This window comes from Cupressus sempervirens, chromosome 5 (genome assembly GCF_028749045.1).
Source record: "Cupressus sempervirens isolate cs-2001-9-10 chromosome 5, ASM2874904v1, whole genome shotgun sequence".
Lineage (NCBI taxonomy): Eukaryota > Viridiplantae > Streptophyta > Pinopsida > Cupressales > Cupressaceae > Cupressus > Cupressus sempervirens.
Genome location: NC_143122.1, coordinates 296,675,499 through 296,692,729, shown reverse-complemented (window position 1 = coordinate 296,692,729; position 17,231 = coordinate 296,675,499). Strand labels below are relative to the sequence as shown.

Genomic DNA, 17,231 nt, shown 5'->3' with positions numbered 1-17,231 from the left:
AATTAGTTTCAATGTCGATAACGTTACCCACCGTATTACCTATTTATCAAAGAATTATGCTATGAACCAGTTCAATGAAAAAATTATTAATAAAGACCAATCTAAGGATCAAATTAGATGCAAAAATATTAGGATTAAAATTAGGCTAGAAGAAAGAAATGAAATACCCTTTACAAGAAAAAATAGGAAAAGACAACAAATCATTTTTTAAAGTTGCATTACAAAAATAAAAAATAAATTTATTTGATATGGTTATTATATTAAATCTTCGCCCATCCAAGCAACATTGTTAGTCATGGTAGAAGGACCATTCCAAAAAGAGGCCCTATTTATTACTATGATGTTGACTACCTTCTACATAAGCATTGCTTAAGCCTATTGTTGTCTCAAAAATAGTGGCCCTTTTTCCACCATTTGCATGTGAATGGATAGAGTGTGTGCATGGGGGGACTTGAGGAGGATTTTTTTGATTGCGAGGTTTTACAATTTCTAAGCTATCATTGAAAGAAACCCTCTTCTTAGGGTTTCCAAAGGAGGTTTTAATTGCTGATTAATTACCAAGCTTCCCACTAGATGGTTATCTACCACAATAGATGGACCATGATTTGCATTCATCATTGTCCTTTTCTTTGAATTGATTCCTAATGGAACCTTGTTAGCACCAGTTGCCCTAGGGTTGTTGCTAGATATAAGTATTGCCCATATGTTAGCAAATTTATTATTCGCTCTTCTTGAATAATCAAACCTATGATTTCCAACTATGATCCACCCATTCTTATGTGCCACTGGCTCCTCTTATAGTTTTGGATGTCAAGAATTACAGTTTCTAAGTTACAATTGGTTTTCATTGTTTTCAATAATTATCTTATTATTTTTTAACAATAGTAATTTTAATATATATTTTGAAATAATAGAGGTTTATAAGAAAATAGCACAATTTTAAAAGAAAAGAATAAAGTCTATTAGTATGCATTTAAACTATGAAGGAAACATAAAATGCTTTCATAATTAATATCTAGAGTCTTTTCAATGTATATTTAACAAACTTTGCCTTTTCATCTATAATTAACTTAAAAATGTAAAACTTTGCTATTGTAATATAATAGAAACTAATTATTTATTTTGATTAAAATATTTGTTATGAGTGTAGTCTTATTTCCCATAATATAAGGACTCTCCTAATTATTAGTCAAAATACTTGAGATTGTATTGCATAAACACAAGAAATTATATAAAAATAAAAATATATAGAACAGTCAGTATAGAGTCAAGTTGTCATAGGTTAGACAATATGATATTATATTCAAATTGCTTTCAATATGAAAATGAACTCTCTTTCAAGCTTCGTTGATTGAATAAAGTTAATCCCAACGTTTGGATAATATTAAAAGGTAAAATATCTTTGAGACCTTTTGATTACATACTCCTAGAAGAAAGTAGTTTATAATTAAAGTACAAGTTAATCTACTTGAAACCAAACAATAAGAGAACCAACTAGTTACTAGAATCCCAAGATAAAAGTGCGTATTTCCATTGGACCCAACTCTATAACCATGTCATCACTATCTATAGGACCACCTCTTGGACTCCTAACTTCTGTGATATCATCATGCATTACTTTCCAGCTTAATCTTTTCATGTTTGACTTCTCTTGATTTGCTGATAGACTCATCTCCTTGATTCTTAATATCTATAGTTATTGAGCATCTAGTCAATGAATAACTCAATAAAAATTAAGAAAGAAATCTAAATAAATATTGTAATTTTACCTTTTTGGTTGAAAAGACCTTTTTGAGCTCCACTTTTGCAACTTGTGAATATAGTGCATCTTCACTTGCCTATTTTTTCATAGATGTTTAATTGTTAGTAAAGTTAATCTTACAATATCTAATTTTCCTTCGAAGTGCTAAAATTTATTAAAGATAGAATTATACATTAAAGTGTAACACACATAAAATTTACTTGAATAATTTTCATCAAATTAAAATTCATTAATAGGGAAGTTTATGAAACATAAACACTTTTATGCATATAAAATTGATAATTAAAAAACCTTCAGAAGTGAATTAGCCTAGTGAATAGACAATCTAATCAAATTACCCCTTTGAGAGATCCTTTGTATTGGGTGTTAATCAAGACCTTTTTTCTCTATTTAGATATTGGTGTTAGAGAAAGCTCTTAGACCCTAGCTTTTCTCTACATATTCTAGGATAGGGGAACCTCTCAAGACCCCAGGAAGATGGTTTAGGGAGCCTTTCAAAACCCCGTTGCTTCAAATAGTGATTTTATGATCATATTCTTGAGTTGGATTGTGGGTGGTCTTAATCTCAGACTGGTTTTGACATATGAGTGACAATACACTTAAGTCATTTGCTTAGTTCATGTTGAACAAGTAATGTATGTCAAGCATAAGTGGTTAGATAGTATGTGCCAAGGAACTAGTAAGTGCTGAGTTACTCAAATGTCGAGGAGATAGTTGATGCCAAATGATCAATGGATGTCGAGTCATTTAGAGACTAAGTTACAACATTGAAGATATAGTGGATGCCGAGCTTCAGAGACTTCAAGTGTTGAGTAAACATTTTTGGACATATTTGTTTGTAATTTCACAAAGTTCTATGTAAACTATTTTTTAGCAGACTTAAGGATTGTTTTGTGATTCTAGATAATAAGGATGAATCTATATTGAGCATCCCTATGTAGTACATGAAACCAATCAGTTGAAGAGATGTTTTAAGTGGCAAAATGGGTGAATCACAATTGTTGATTCATACCTAACCCTAAGTCAACTAAAACTTCATATGGAGGACAAACACTAAAAGAAAGATTGTGGAAGGACCAGAGAGAGAAGTTTGCATGCACAAATAGAGCATTCATGGTGGCTAATGAGTTGTGAATTGAGATACATTGTAGAATCAATTAAAGGAGAACAGAGGAAAGGAGTTAGAGGACAAAAGTAACACATCTAATCAGAGAGGATCAAGTACACATCAGGAAAGAGGTGATCTGTTATCTAGGAATATAGTGCTAACCGTAGGTGAATTAGTTAAATCTCTTAATAGAGTAGTCCTAACAGGTTGTCGTAAATCCTTTACCCAAGCACGCTTCTAACAAGGTGCTGAAATCTTTTAATAGGGTAAGATCTAACAATCTTGTAAGCCTTTAACAGGGCAAACCTTTTAGTTGATAGATCATAGTTTATGATCAAACATTGTAGCCTTCATTGGATACACTTTATTACTGCAATAGTGAAGATTTGTGGGTGTCATCCCAACCTAGTTTTACCTTCTCATTGGAGGGTTTCTGGGTAACCAAATATCTTATGTCATATATGTGTTGAGTGTTATTTTCTTTCATGCTATGGATGAATATGTTTAGGTAGCTATTTCAGTTTACATGCAAATTGTGAGATGGATGTGTGGTGAATGATTTTATGGTTAAAGTTTTGAAGGACTGATTCATGCCCCCCTCTCAAAGTTTACTTTCTCTATTGTATTTCGAATAGGTGGTTGTTGTGAATCCCATTTCCACAATGACATTGCCAGTTTTGGGAGCCCTTTAAAACCCCATGTAACATGTTAAAGATAACTATTTTCTAAGTTGTTCAAAGAACAAGTCTTTAAGGATTCTTCTATTGGTTTGGGGAACGTTTTGATTCCCCAAGTTGTGTAGCTAATGCTTGACTCATTTCTTGTGTTCAATCTACTAAACCTATTTTTGTTTGGAGGTGCTAGGATAGATTCACTTAAGTCCTTGTGTTGGGCTGAAGACTTAGGCTAGGGAAGCTTGTTAAAACCTCATATTTTGAAGGTTAGGGGGCCTTTCAAAATCCCCATGTTTTTGAGTACTTTTTAATTTTCTTGGATTCTCTTCCCTTAGTGGATGCTAATAGTTTTCAACGAGCCAACATTGTTCGTGGTTATTTTGGGTTAAGGTTTGGGATAGCTTTTTGGTGTTTAAAGATTTTGTCTTAGGTGAAGAAGCTAGGAATATCCTTGTCGATCAATTGAGGGAACTAATTTGATCAAGGGTACAACCCTTATTAAAAAATATAGAAATAACAATGAATTGGAAGAACAAGAAGCTTGATTTCTATTATCTTTGATGAAATAGAATTACAATTTTTATAAATATGACATGCACAACCACACAAACATTTTTTAAAAAAAATTTCCAAGCCATAGCCACCAATTACATTTCCCAAAACTATCCTAGATAACCCTAAGTATCCTTATTACATAGGTAATATTTTTCAAACCCCCAAGAAGGATTTAGAAAACTTAACCGTAAACTTTGAGGTTGATTATCCCTAAGATATTATTTTTATATTTTATCACATTGGAATAGGCCCATACAATTTTTGAAACTCAAATGACATTATGAGAAAATTTATTTTTTCTATTTTAGGTAGTGCAACTTTTAGAGAGCACAACTCACCACCATTTGACTCAATCCCATTTTGAAAACAATGAAAAGTGCTCTACAAGCTTGAGTCACAAAGTGCTACTCCTACCAATGTTTAACCCCTTTTTCAAAGATTCTAAAGCCTTCAAAATTAACCTCAATTTTGTTTACCCTACCACCAATACAAATTTTTTAATATCTTCAAAACTAGACTTCTAGGGAAGAAATTAAAACATTTTGAGATACAATGAAAAACTTACTAAAAATAGTAATCTTCCAAAAATAGCAACTCTACATTGAGATAGCCCTTAATGAAAAACTAGATTATATTTGTGGGTGATACAAGATTATCCTTATACCTAGGATGTTTTTGCATCACTATTTCTCTCTTCGCCCTTGATTGTAAAACTATTAGTTGAGGTTGTAACCTTGTTGGTGCTACCATCTTGGTTTGTTATGGCTATCTTTTGTGTTCGTGGTTAGCATTGTCTTCTTGTGGTTGTATTGAAGTTTTCTCGGCATTAGTTATTTTACTAGTGCTTGGGTTGTTTCTTTTCCTTGATTATATACTTTGGAAATGGTGTGTTGTGGGTTCACAATCCTAGTAAAATCTAAGGGTTTCAACTCCTTTTAAAACTTGGTTTTCACTTAATCAAAAATAATTGTATATCTACAAAATTAGATTGATTTAAAGTTATTTAAAGTTGTGATGCAAGAGCATCTATAATCTATAATATTTTGCATCGACAAAAAATATTTAAGAGCTCTTGTGCTCCAAGCATCTATCATCAACTTGCAAATTTTGACAATAACTATTGAAGGTGAAAGTGAAATTATAAAATGGTTCAAAGTTTCATCATCATTTTAAGCAATTGTAGATGGTTGGTGTAAACAAAATCTCATCAACCTTTGTAATCTTGCCTAGGAGTTTTGGAATAGAGTATGGATTTCCATCAAAGAAAATGCATGACACATTGTTTTTCATTGAGTCCCCACTGAAATTAGTGAATATGAATTAGAATTTTCAAGAAAAGGCATTTGGAAAGCGATTTTCTTGTCTATGCTAGAAAGAGTGCTAGAGAACAGAGCATCAACATCTAGAGTTTTGTAGAATCTAAAAACACAAACATGGTGTATGAATTGTTTGACAACATGCCTCAAAGAAGTGTTGAATTAGGTACAGGCCAAAAGGATTTGTAAAGGCTATTAATAAAATGAAATTGGTAGGTATGCAATTTCATCAATTTGGCATTGATACACTAAATGCGTACATTTTTGTAAGTTGTTCCAAGAAAATATAATAAGGCTTACATTTTTTCTAACTAAGATAAACATCAAAAAATTCAAGGTGGAGTAAGATAAAAAAGATTTTGTTAAAGATGGGAGCTCTATATTTTTTTGACTTACCTTACTTTCTATTTGTTGGCTATCAGTAAATTCCATAAGTTATTTAAACATCATAAACACTATTAAAAGCTTTCAATCATTTCATCCATTAACACAAATACAATATGAAGAATAAGGGACCGCATTGATTGATAGGAAGAATAACATTGACTAGAATATCCTAGATGGGAGAAGATTAATTCCTAAACTAATTCTCCATTGTCCACATCTACGGTTGGACTAGAGTAATAGTTGTTGACTTCACTAAAATAGCTATTAGTTACAACCTAATTCCACACATTTCCTAATAAATTGGTAGATTATATCTCCATCTTCTCATGCAACCATCCATGTGTAGAGTCAGTTAGGATAGAATTAAATTCAGTCTTATCACTTTAGATTGTAGAAGTTGTCAATGCCCTCTAGAAATAGAGGCAATGTAATTGCTCACAGCATTCAATAAAAATTTCTTCTCCTCCAATCTGTTGTAGCAATTATTTTTCTCTTATGTTGATGTGATATATTGTTTTATATTTCATTATTCTACATGGTATCAAAGCAAAGGTTTAGTTAGAAATAGATTTCTTAAGTTATTTGTTTACATGGCTTCTATATTGGAGTACTATTTTTTTTTTTTTTTTAAATTGTGGATAACACGGGCTCTACAAATAAGGTGCTGCTTATATTTGATTGAAGTGGTTTTGTAGATTGGAAGATTGCAGTCAAGAATGCTTTAAGGGAAATGGTTTTATAGAGAATTATGAGTAGGGGGATTAAAAAACCCCAAACTAATAGAGGAAAAAAGTTTATGAACAACAAGTTGGAGCAAGCTAGAGGTATTATTAGTAAAGCTTTTAAGCCCCAATCTCAATAGAAGGTTTGTTAATGTTGATAATCTTATAGAGCTATGGGGGAATTTAGAGAAAGATTATAAAGATGCAAATATTGCTAGCACATTTAGTATAGAAGAAAGATTAGTGAAGTTAGATCCATCTCGTTTTGAAAAAATGATGGATTATTTCAATGAATTTACTTTTTTAAAATCTAAATTGAAGAAAGTAGGTGTTGAGTATGCAAAAAACAATTTTCAGTTGATTGCAATGGTTTAAAGTAAGCTCCCTCAGTTGTACAAGGTATTTAAGGAATAAAGGAAAAGGGTTATTCAACTAAGTCCTAATGCTCCAAAACAAATGTTTGATCAATTTTTTAAGTATGTTTTAGATGAAGAAGACCTACTTATTAAAGAATGATATATTAAGAAAAATCATGTATATGCAACTAAAAGTAAATTCTTTAGAAATGATGGAAAGAAGAATTGGAAAAGATGTAGTAAATTTCAAAACAATTCAAAGGTTCTAACCATTTTTCTAAAAATGATGGTGCAGAAAAATAAGCTGGAAGAAAACCCATTATTTGCAGGCATTGTGATGGTGAAAATCATATGGAGAATTTTTTTTTGTATAGGAAGTACAATGAAAGGCAACACTTCAAGGCGAAACAAGAAAGGTTTAGGGACAGAAAGAAGGATGGACACAAATTTGCAACCATCTCCCAAAAAAGGCAAGAGAAGACAAGGAGGGTAAGGAGGTAATTGCTAGACCTGAAATTAAATGTAATATTAAGGGGGGTTACTTTGCTTTAGATTCTATTAAAGGGCGGATTTTAGGTTCAGGGGCATCATTTCACATGACTAGAGATAGATCTTTAATTATTGATTTTCATGAAGAAAGAATTTAGATCAAGAAATTACTATTGGAAATCGAATGAAACCTTTGGTTCTAGGGAAAGGAACTGTTAATGTAATAAATGGGTCTTTAAAAAATGTTTTGTTGGTTGAAGGATTAGGGGTGAATCTTATTTCAGTATACAAAATAGTTCAAGCTGGATATGATTTTGTTGTAACTACTAATCAAGTTATTATTAGAGATAAAAAAGACCCAAGAAATATAATTGCTATTGGTACAGTTGATCATGAAGAGAGTTTGTTTAAATTTTTGGGATTTGATGATGATGAATTTACACTCTTGTGCTTATATTGACAAGCTGATTATATGTAAAAACTTTGGCATGCTAGACTTGGACATATTCACAACTTGCAACCACCTCCTCTCCTTTCACAACAATAAATCCTTTTTAGGTTATAGAAAGAAGTGAATACTATATTGATGAGGATGAAGAATGCATTGTCGATACTAATGAAACAACTAATTCTTGTGATCAACCATTATCTACAGGTAGTGTTGATGAAGAATATGGTGTTACAGCTAGACAAAAGACAAGGAGTATTGAAGAAATCTATGGGCAAGGCTCAAAGATCCAAGGAAGGAGTTTTTTTGCTCTCATGGCCAAAGCATTATAACTAAATAACCCAAAATCAAATGAAGCTAGAGGAAACAAAGAATGGGAGAAAGCCATGAAGGAAGAATATAATGCATTATTGGAAAATAAAACTTAGGAACTTGTACCCTAACCAAGAGGTAAGAATGTTATTGGCTACAAGTGGGTTTACAAAACAAAATTTAGATCAAATGACAATATAGAAAAAATCAAGGCTAGAGTGGTTGCTAAAGGATATAATCAAAAAGAGGGTGTTGATTATGAAGAAACATTTTCATCTAACATTGAAATGAATATAGTTAGAGTTATTCTATCTTTTCTTGTAAGTCTTGGTTGGCATGTCTATTGAATGGATGTCAAAAATGCTTTCTTAAATGGAGACTTATATGGAGTAATATATATGGATCAACCCTTAGGTTTTGTATATCAACTACATCCTAAATATGTTTACAAATTAAATAAGTCACTTTATGGACTTAAGCAAGCACCAAGAGCATGTAATGAGAAGATTTATAGGTATTTTCAATTTCGTGGGTTTAAAAATTGTAAATCAGACCCAAATCTTTATGTGATGAATGTACAAAATGAAATTATCACAGTTGCATTTTATGTAGATGATCTACACATAGCTGGACCAAATAGTGGGCCAATCAATGACTTAAAATCAAATCTCAAAGGGACATTATTTATGAGTGCTTTGGGTGAACTAAGATATTTTCTTGGCTTACAAGTCAATATGCTTCATGATCGATTGTTTATCTCAAACAAAATATGCGTTGGAATTTTTAAAGAAATATAAAATGTTGGAATGCAATCCAACTCCTACTTCTTTCCAATCTGGAGTTAAGCTAACAAAGGAATGTAGCTCCAAGAAAGTAGATCATACATTATATAGACAACTTGTTGGTAGCTTGGTTTATCTAACTCATTCTAGACTAGATATTTGATTTCTAGTAAATATGGTATCCATATTTATGCAGGAACCCAAAGAAAGTCATACGATGTCTGCAAAGATGATTTTGTGATATATTTGTGGAACCATTTATTATGGCATACATTATAGCAACAAGTGCTCAACTTCTTTGATTAGCTTTACAAATCAAAATTGGGGTGGTGATATTAATGACAAAAAAAGATACTAGAGGCTATGTTTTTCAGCTTGGATCAGCTCCAATTAGATGGAGTAGTAGAAAAAAAAGCAACTACATCACTATCTTCATGTGAAGCAAAATATAGAGCTGCAAAGGAAGCAGGAAAAGATGTAGTTTGGATTTGACATCTTTTATTTGAGCTTGGCTTTGCACAAATTTTGGCTACAACTTTGTATTGTGACAATCAAAGTACTATACACATTGCAAATAAGATTTTTTTCATGCTAACGTAAAGCACATTGAGATTGATGTTCACTATATCAGGGATCGTGTTTAAGAAAATATTGTTAACCTCCAATTTTGTCCAAGTGAAGATCAAACAACTAATATATTTATGAAGAGTATGCTTGAAGCTAAAATTTTGAAGTTACGAGATATGTTGGGCATGATTGAGGTGATCATTAAGGGAGGATAGCAATATAATGTTATCCTCCTCTTGTGTATTCTTCTAGCCAATCTTAAGGGGGGTGTTAGGAAGAATAAGATTGTCTAGAATGTTCTAGATGTGAGGAAATTAGTTCATAAGCTGATTCTCTATTGTCCATATTTGTAGTTGGATTGCAGTAGTAGCCATTGACTCCACTAAAATAGCTATTAGTTACAAACTAAATACACACATTTCCTAATAAATTGGTGGACTATATCTCCATCTTCTCATGTAACTATCCATGTGTAGATTTTGTTAGTATAGAATTCAATTTAGTCTTATCACTTCAAATTCTAGAAATTGCAAATGCCTTCTATAAATAGAGCCAACATAATTGCTCACACCATTCAATAAAAAATGTCTTCTCCTCCAATCTATAGTAGTAGTTATTCTTCTCTTATGTTGTTGTGATATATTGTTTTTATAACTCATTTTTCTACATTGATAAGACAGGGAGGCAATGTTGGAGTATAAAGAGGAACTAGGGCTATCATATTGGTAAACACAAGTTAGAAGATTGGGTGGATACAAAGTGAAATTTCAACCAAGTGCAGTGGTTGGAACATAGGTATTGATGGGCATAAAGGGAAAAGAAAAGAGTGTGTGAGTATAGAATTAGAAGAACACAAGGTTGCACAAGGAAATACAGATTTAAAAGGTTATAGTGATTGGGTGTAGAAGATTAGGGAAGAGGTCAAAGAGTAGGCCAATATTGAATAATATCCTTTGGAATTGATTTAACATTACATGGGATCATACATGGTACCAAAGTTTAGTAGAAAAATCTAGCAAAACTAGTCAACTAAGACCACACTATTTAATCAAAAGGGATGAAGCAAACATATATGTTATATATTTTTCAATGTCATAGAGTTATAAGATATCATGAAGGTTTACACAGTAGCCTTCTAATAGAGTATTACTAAACTTTAGATAGAAATTCAATTTTGATTTTAAAAAATGTCTTTTCAATTCATAGACAAAGATAAAAGAAACATATTTATATTTTCTATAATTTATTTTTATCTAGTCCCCCTCCAAGAATCTAAATTAATAATTTTTTATAGACAAATTATCAAATATTATTTTTGAGAGGTAACACAAGCAACAAAAAAGTTACCATTTAGAAGTGTTGAATAAATTTCATTTAGATTTAGTGGAAACTTTTCATAGACACTAATTTTTGAATGGAGGTTTTGGGTAAGAATGTGGTTGCAGGTAATGATAATGGAGATTTGATCTGCAACTTGGAAGGAATCCAAGAGGAAAAGGATGAGGATAAGGACAACAATTTAGTGGAGAGCTCTTAGGAGGTGCAGAAAGGTGTTGACCATCAGAACTATATTATTCCTACTTTTGATCTTGGGTTTGTTTGGGTCCCATTTGAGAAGTCTAGAGGGGATGTTCATTCACATGAGGGTAACTAGGACTTCGACGCTCCATGTGATTTTGGTCAGAATGGTCAAGCAAAAGATGTTGGAGGTAGAATTTGGTCTTTGCTTTTTGGTAAAAGGTCAACATGTAAGTCATCTTTCCCCCTTTGTTTCAAAATCTTGTCAGGAGAAAGGTGAGTTCCAAATCTTTGTGTCAGACCCTATTGTTGATCATTCTATAGCTTTTGTAAATTTTTACCCTTGTTGGTAAATTTTTGGGGGGCGACCAGATATTGATTCTTTAAGGAATATGGTGAAGAGAAAATAGGCCCCCCAAGGTCAAATAGATATTGCGGCTATGTCTAAATATTTCTTTTCCTTTATCTTCGCTTGTAAGGGGGACATGAACATGTTGTTATGTGGGGGTCCATGCTATTTTCAAAGAAGCTCCCTCATGATTAAGAAATGAGAACCAAACCTGGACTTGTCTAATGCTTTCTTCCTTACTACGCATGTGTGGGTTTAGTTGCTAGGACTCCCTTAGGAGTTTTGGCATGAAGATATCTTTAAAGGGATTGTTGGATCCTTTGGAGAACTCATTTCTATTGACAATATGATAGCTGCTAGGTTGAGACTTCTATATGCCAACATCTATATGAAAGTGTCTCAACTTAAGGATTTACCCCATCAAGTGGATATTTTTTCTAAACTGGGTAAATGGATACAAGAGGTTGAATTTGAAGATCTTCCGAATGCATGTTTCTTTTGTAATAAATTGGGTCACTGGGCCAAAAATTACACTAAGAAACCTAAAATTACTAAAATAGTGGTCTTGAAAAAGAAGAAATCTTAGAAATTGGTGTGGAAACTTAAGGCTCCATTGGGAGAAGCTATCACCCTTGATAAGGATACTCAAGGAAATATTAGAAAAGAAAGGATTAATAAAGGAGGAGTGAATGAAGATGAAGGGGACTGACCTGACTATTTATCCCAAAACAAGAATGAGAGGAAGGAAGATAATGGAATGAAAGAAAACATTAAAAAAGCAGAAATTCAGGAGGTGGATAACGATGATCTAGACAAGATCTTGGAAAATTGTATATAGGATTCTCTTGAAGAGGGTAACCTGCCAATCTTAAAAGGTCACCTTGATGATAGTTTTTCAATTGATACGGCTCCTAAGACTAATATCGAATGTTTTCTAAAGCAAGAGGAACAAAAATTTGTTAAAGAAGAAAAAAATAGAAGAGAAGAATAAGGAAGAAAATTGAAAATGAAGGTTTTTCTTCAATTTCATTGTCCATAGTTTCTACTAGGAGGAAGAAAATGGAGTTGACCTCTACTATAGTGAAGGAGGATGTAGAATTTCTAGGAAAAGTAGGAAGAAAGAGTCTTAAGAACAAGAGGGAAATGGAGAGTTTGCAGAATATAGCAGATGGGAAGCAAGCTACTAATTTGGAGTTTACAAACTAGAGTCTCCATAAGATGGATGTGGTCAATACTTTAGTTTTTTATCATAAACCAAATATCCTCGTGATTCAAGAAACCAAAGTGGAAAAAGAAAAAGTGGAAAAGTTTATCTTTTAAAAACTGTGGTTTGTTGGCCAGTAGCTCTGAAGGTGCGTCAGGAGGTGCTCTGATATTTGGAATCAATCTGTTATCTCCAGCCATCTTGTTGATTCTAATAAGAACTTTATACAAATCAAGATTTAGTATTTAAAATTGGGAACTAGCTAGAATCTCGTTAATATTTATATCCCAAAAGCCAAGAGTGCAAGGAAAAGGTTTTCAGACAAATTATCTAATCTTAAAAGTAAAGATTATAATGGTAGTTGGATTATGATGGGGGATTTCAATGTTTCTCTTATGAGCATGAAAAAATGGGAGGTAATCCAAGTCACTTGGAAGGGAGAATGGATTTAATGGACTTTATCAACGGGGAAGACTTGATGGATTTGGATCTCCAAGATATCAATTTTACATGGAGCAATCAGAGAGTAGGGGGAAATTATATTCAAGCTTGGTTCGATAGGGTCCTAATTTCCCTTGATTGAGCCCAATATTTCATTTTATCTTTACCCTTTAATCCCATGGTTGCATTCGATCACTTTCCTTTGGTGTTTGTGGCTGATTCAATTAAAGCTAAAAATAATTTCCCCTTTAGATTTGAGAAAATGTGGGCTTAGCATCCAAATTTTTGTTAGGTGTTTAAAGGATGGTGGAATATTAAAGTGGATGGGATGGCCCTTTTTCAAGTAGCCAAAAAATTAAGGTATATTAAAGATAAGGTGAAGGAGTGGAGGGCTACTCGAAGGAGCTTTTAGTGGAAGAAAAGTAAAAGCTAGTCAATTATCATGATATTGTATCCAACGAAGAAACTTTTTGGAGGCAAAGGTCTAGGGCCATTTGGCTGAAGGAAGGAGACAAAAACTCTAAATACTTCCACTTAACTACTCTGAAGCATAGAGAAGCTAACTACATCTCTAGGCTGAAGGTGGGGCAGAAAGATATCACTAATGAAAATGAGATTGCTCGTGAACTGGTCTCTTTTTTTCTCCTTTCTTTCATCAGATCAGAAAATTGATATGGATGGACAGGGAGACTTGCTTGAGTTTATTCTACAGATTATTTCTAAAGTGCATAATAGAATGTTGACTATCATTCCCTCTAAGGATGAAATCCACAAGGCGATTATGTCTTTTGAAGGGGACGAATCACTTGGCCTAGATGGTTTTCCAATGTTTTTCTTCCAATTTCTCGAGGATGTGGTTGGTAGAGATGTTTGTAATGTAGTGAAGGAGTTTTTTGGGGCTAGAAGAATGCTTAAGGAGATAGACTCCACTTTTTTATGCCTGATTCCTAAGAAGGTGGGTGTGGATTCCCCGAAGCACTTTAGATCGACTACTCTTTGTAACTAGATATATAAAATTATAACTAAAGTTTTTACTTCAAGAATTTTGAAGATTCTCCCTAATTTGATTTCAAAGAAACAAAATGGTTTTGTCTTGGGGAGGCAAATCTAGAATTCCATTATTGTCGTGCACAAAAAAATTAATTCTATGGCCTCCTCTAATTCTCGGGGCTTTGTGATGAAGGTGGATATTGTAAAAGCTTATGATAGAGTGGAATGGAGTTTCCTCCTAAGAGTGTTGAAGGCTTTTGGCTTTGGTGAAAGATGATTACAACTTATATCCCAATTGATCACTATGGTTTCCTTAGTTGTGCTAGCTAATGGGGCCTCATCTAGTGTTTTTAAACTTCTAGAGGACTGAGACAAGGTGATCCCTTCCCATTTCTCCGATTTTATTTACTTTAATGGTTGAATGTCTAGGTAGGTATATTGGAGGTCTTGTGGAAAAAGGGGATATTCATGGCATAATGCCCTCTTCTCAACCTCTCTCTTGTTCCTATGAACACTTTGTAGATGATAATTTTTTTTGGGCATCTAGCATCTATAAGGGAGTTAAGGAACTTTAAAAAGGCACTTAACCTATTTTCTAGTGCTTCAAGACAATTGGTCAATTGGGAGAAGAGCTCTATTTTTTTCCTTAATACCCGCATCCCTAGACAAAGGAAGATAGCTAATTTATTGGGTTGTTCTATTGGTGCTTTTTTAGGGATCTATCTTGGTCTTTCCTTGGGTCAAAAACCCCCTAATTCCTTTTGGGAGGATCTCGTGGAGAAATTTAAAAAGAAACTGGCTAGTTGGAAAGGAAATATGCTTAGTAAAGATTGGAAAGTGACTCTTCTTAAGTATTCTCTTCAAAGCCTTCCAAGCTATGCTCTAAGCCTTTTCAAAATTTCAATAAAATATGTGGAAGCTATTGAAAAGATTCAGAGGAATTTTTTATGGACTGGTACTAAAGAGAGGAAAAGAATGGCACTTGTTGTCTAGGAGAATATTTGCAAGCCAAAATGTGAAGGGGGGCTTGGTATTAGGACTATTAGAAGTATGAATAAGGCTCTTCTTGCCAAGCAGGAGTGGAGAGTGCACCAAAATGATAAGGAATGGAGCTCTATTTGGAAGCACAAATACCTTTAGCATGCTCCTTCTCTGTTAGATTTCCTGAAGTCTCTTGTGATTGCCAATTCCTCAACCATTTGGAGTGTGGTTCAAGGGGCTAAAAACACTCTTCATAAAGGTTTAGGTGGAAAGTGGGTGATGGTAGAAAGGTGTGATTCTGGGACGATTCTTTGATTATGGATTATCCATTACTAAATATATATAATGATGTTTTCTCCATTGAAGATGCAAATAGACCTTTGGGTGTTTTGTTTCCAACTATTAGAGAAATGATGGTTGGGTGAATCTTGTTGAGGTCAATCTTAATCTTAAAAGTATCCAAATCTCTCTCAATTCTTACTACTTAACCTAGACTAGGACTCTATGGTGTGGGGAATTGACCTGAATGGGGACTATATGGTGGCCACAATTTTCAGACTTGACTTGAATGAGAATCATCCCCCTTGGACCAAAGCATGGATGTAGGGGCTTGTGCCTAAGATTTTTTTTTTTTTTTGGATTGCTCTTCAAAATAAGATCCTAACTATCGATAATCTTCTTAGAAGGGGATTTTGTATTGTTAATAGATGCACTCCATGTAAGATGGATGGTGAAGACAACAACCACCTATTCATTGCAACTTCATCCATGAAGTTTGGAATATCCTCCTTGGGTACTGGAACATTCACCGAGTTTAGCCTAAGAATCTTATAGAGTGCTTTCAAAGCTAGAAATATCCTATTAGTTGTCTTGAAGCTCATATTCTATTGATTATATCTCTCCCCCATCTCTGTTAGGGTCTATGGAAAGAAATAAATAATAGGATCTTCAGAGATAAGGGGTTTCTCGCTGGGGTGGTAGGCCACAAAGTTCTAGGGCATATAAAAGATAATTTCTTATCTCAGAATAAAAATAAAAGGGATTTTATCATCTATAATCCTGCTAGAAACAAAGTGATCAAGGAAAAAACCAATAGAAAAGGAGTTATCTAAAAATCTTCTCCAGTGGGGTGACTCAAAGCTAATTTTGATGGGTCTACTAAAGGCAGTTCGGGGAGAGCTAGGTGTGGTGGAGTTCTAAGGGATCATAATAGTAGGGTGGTCAATGCTTTGGCTATTCCTGTAGGTTCATCTACTGGTCATAGGGCTGAAGTGTCTATGGATTTATTTATTGTCAGGAAGGCAATGGAAACTAGTTATTAGAAGTTATGGCTAGAAGGGGATTCTTGAAATGTTATCAACATACTAAATAATTATTATTCAGTGACATAGAATATTGAAGTGATTATTGGAAAAATTAAAAAACTCCTGAATAATTTTGAAAAAGTTTTTATCTACCATAATTACCGTGAAGGTATAAGGGTTACCAATTAGATTGCCAGCAAATTTGTTACAAACAAACTATTGACATGGACGAATGACCTATGCAATGAAGTTGATTATTCATTATGATGTGAAAAATGTAGTGGAAGAATAACAATTTTTTAAACGAAGGTTGTTGTGGCATTAATAATGGGTATAATCATTTTTCAAGGTAGTACCTCATTATTATTGCCCTCTTTAATTAGCACATATTCTAGGTGATTTTGGAAAGAGAGTTAAAAGGTTGCAAGTCCTATTTTTGCAAAGCATTTTTTTTTATCATAGAGGTCTTTCTCTTCATCTGGTGAGCAAGATGGGTGGCGAGCCAAGGAAGCCAGAGCCAACAAATTGAAAGCACTAGAAGGAGAAGGTCGTGGTGCAGGATATACTTCAAAAGGGTAAGGTTACCATTTACCTTGAGAAATAGCATGGCTTTAAACCTCATATCATTGAAGAATTCTTTAAATATTGGGTTGGGGAGAAAGTGTCATTGCATGGGGTTATGTGTCTCTGTTTCAAGAGTGTATAGCTAATATTACTAGGTTTCCAATGGGGAGAATTAAATTTTTAAAAGAGCCTAAAATTTTGAATGCCGCACTTCAGAAATTCCCAAAAAACACTCAATGAAGAAAGGAAATTGGTGGAGGGGGATTTCTTTGATCTTGACCAAATTAAGGAAATTTGGTAAGATGTATTATCATGCATTCATAAGTACTTCATTCTAGACGGCCAGTCAAAATGTGTGCATAATTTTCACTTCATTTTTTTGAACCATTTCAAATAGAAGGA

General features: G+C 33.4%; 1 protein-coding gene across 6 annotated transcripts in view; it reads right to left on the bottom strand.

The window, feature by feature from the left end:
* Nucleotides 1–1,280: 1,280 nt before the first annotated feature.
* The window catches only part of LOC149555741 (alpha-mannosidase-like), a 317,266-nt gene continuing 301,315 nt past the window's right edge, over nt 1,281–17,231 (bottom strand). For all 6 annotated transcript variants that reach the window (XM_089829886.1, XM_089829889.1, XM_089829888.1 and 3 more), the window contains 2 exons: nt 1,770–1,838; nt 1,281–1,690 (listed from right to left, as the gene is read on the bottom strand). In XM_089829886.1, coding sequence (XP_089686012.1) covers nt 1,502–1,690; nt 1,770–1,838 — 258 coding nt within the window. In that variant the 3' untranslated portion in view covers nt 1,281–1,501. The remainder of the gene's footprint in view (nt 1,691–1,769; nt 1,839–17,231) is intronic.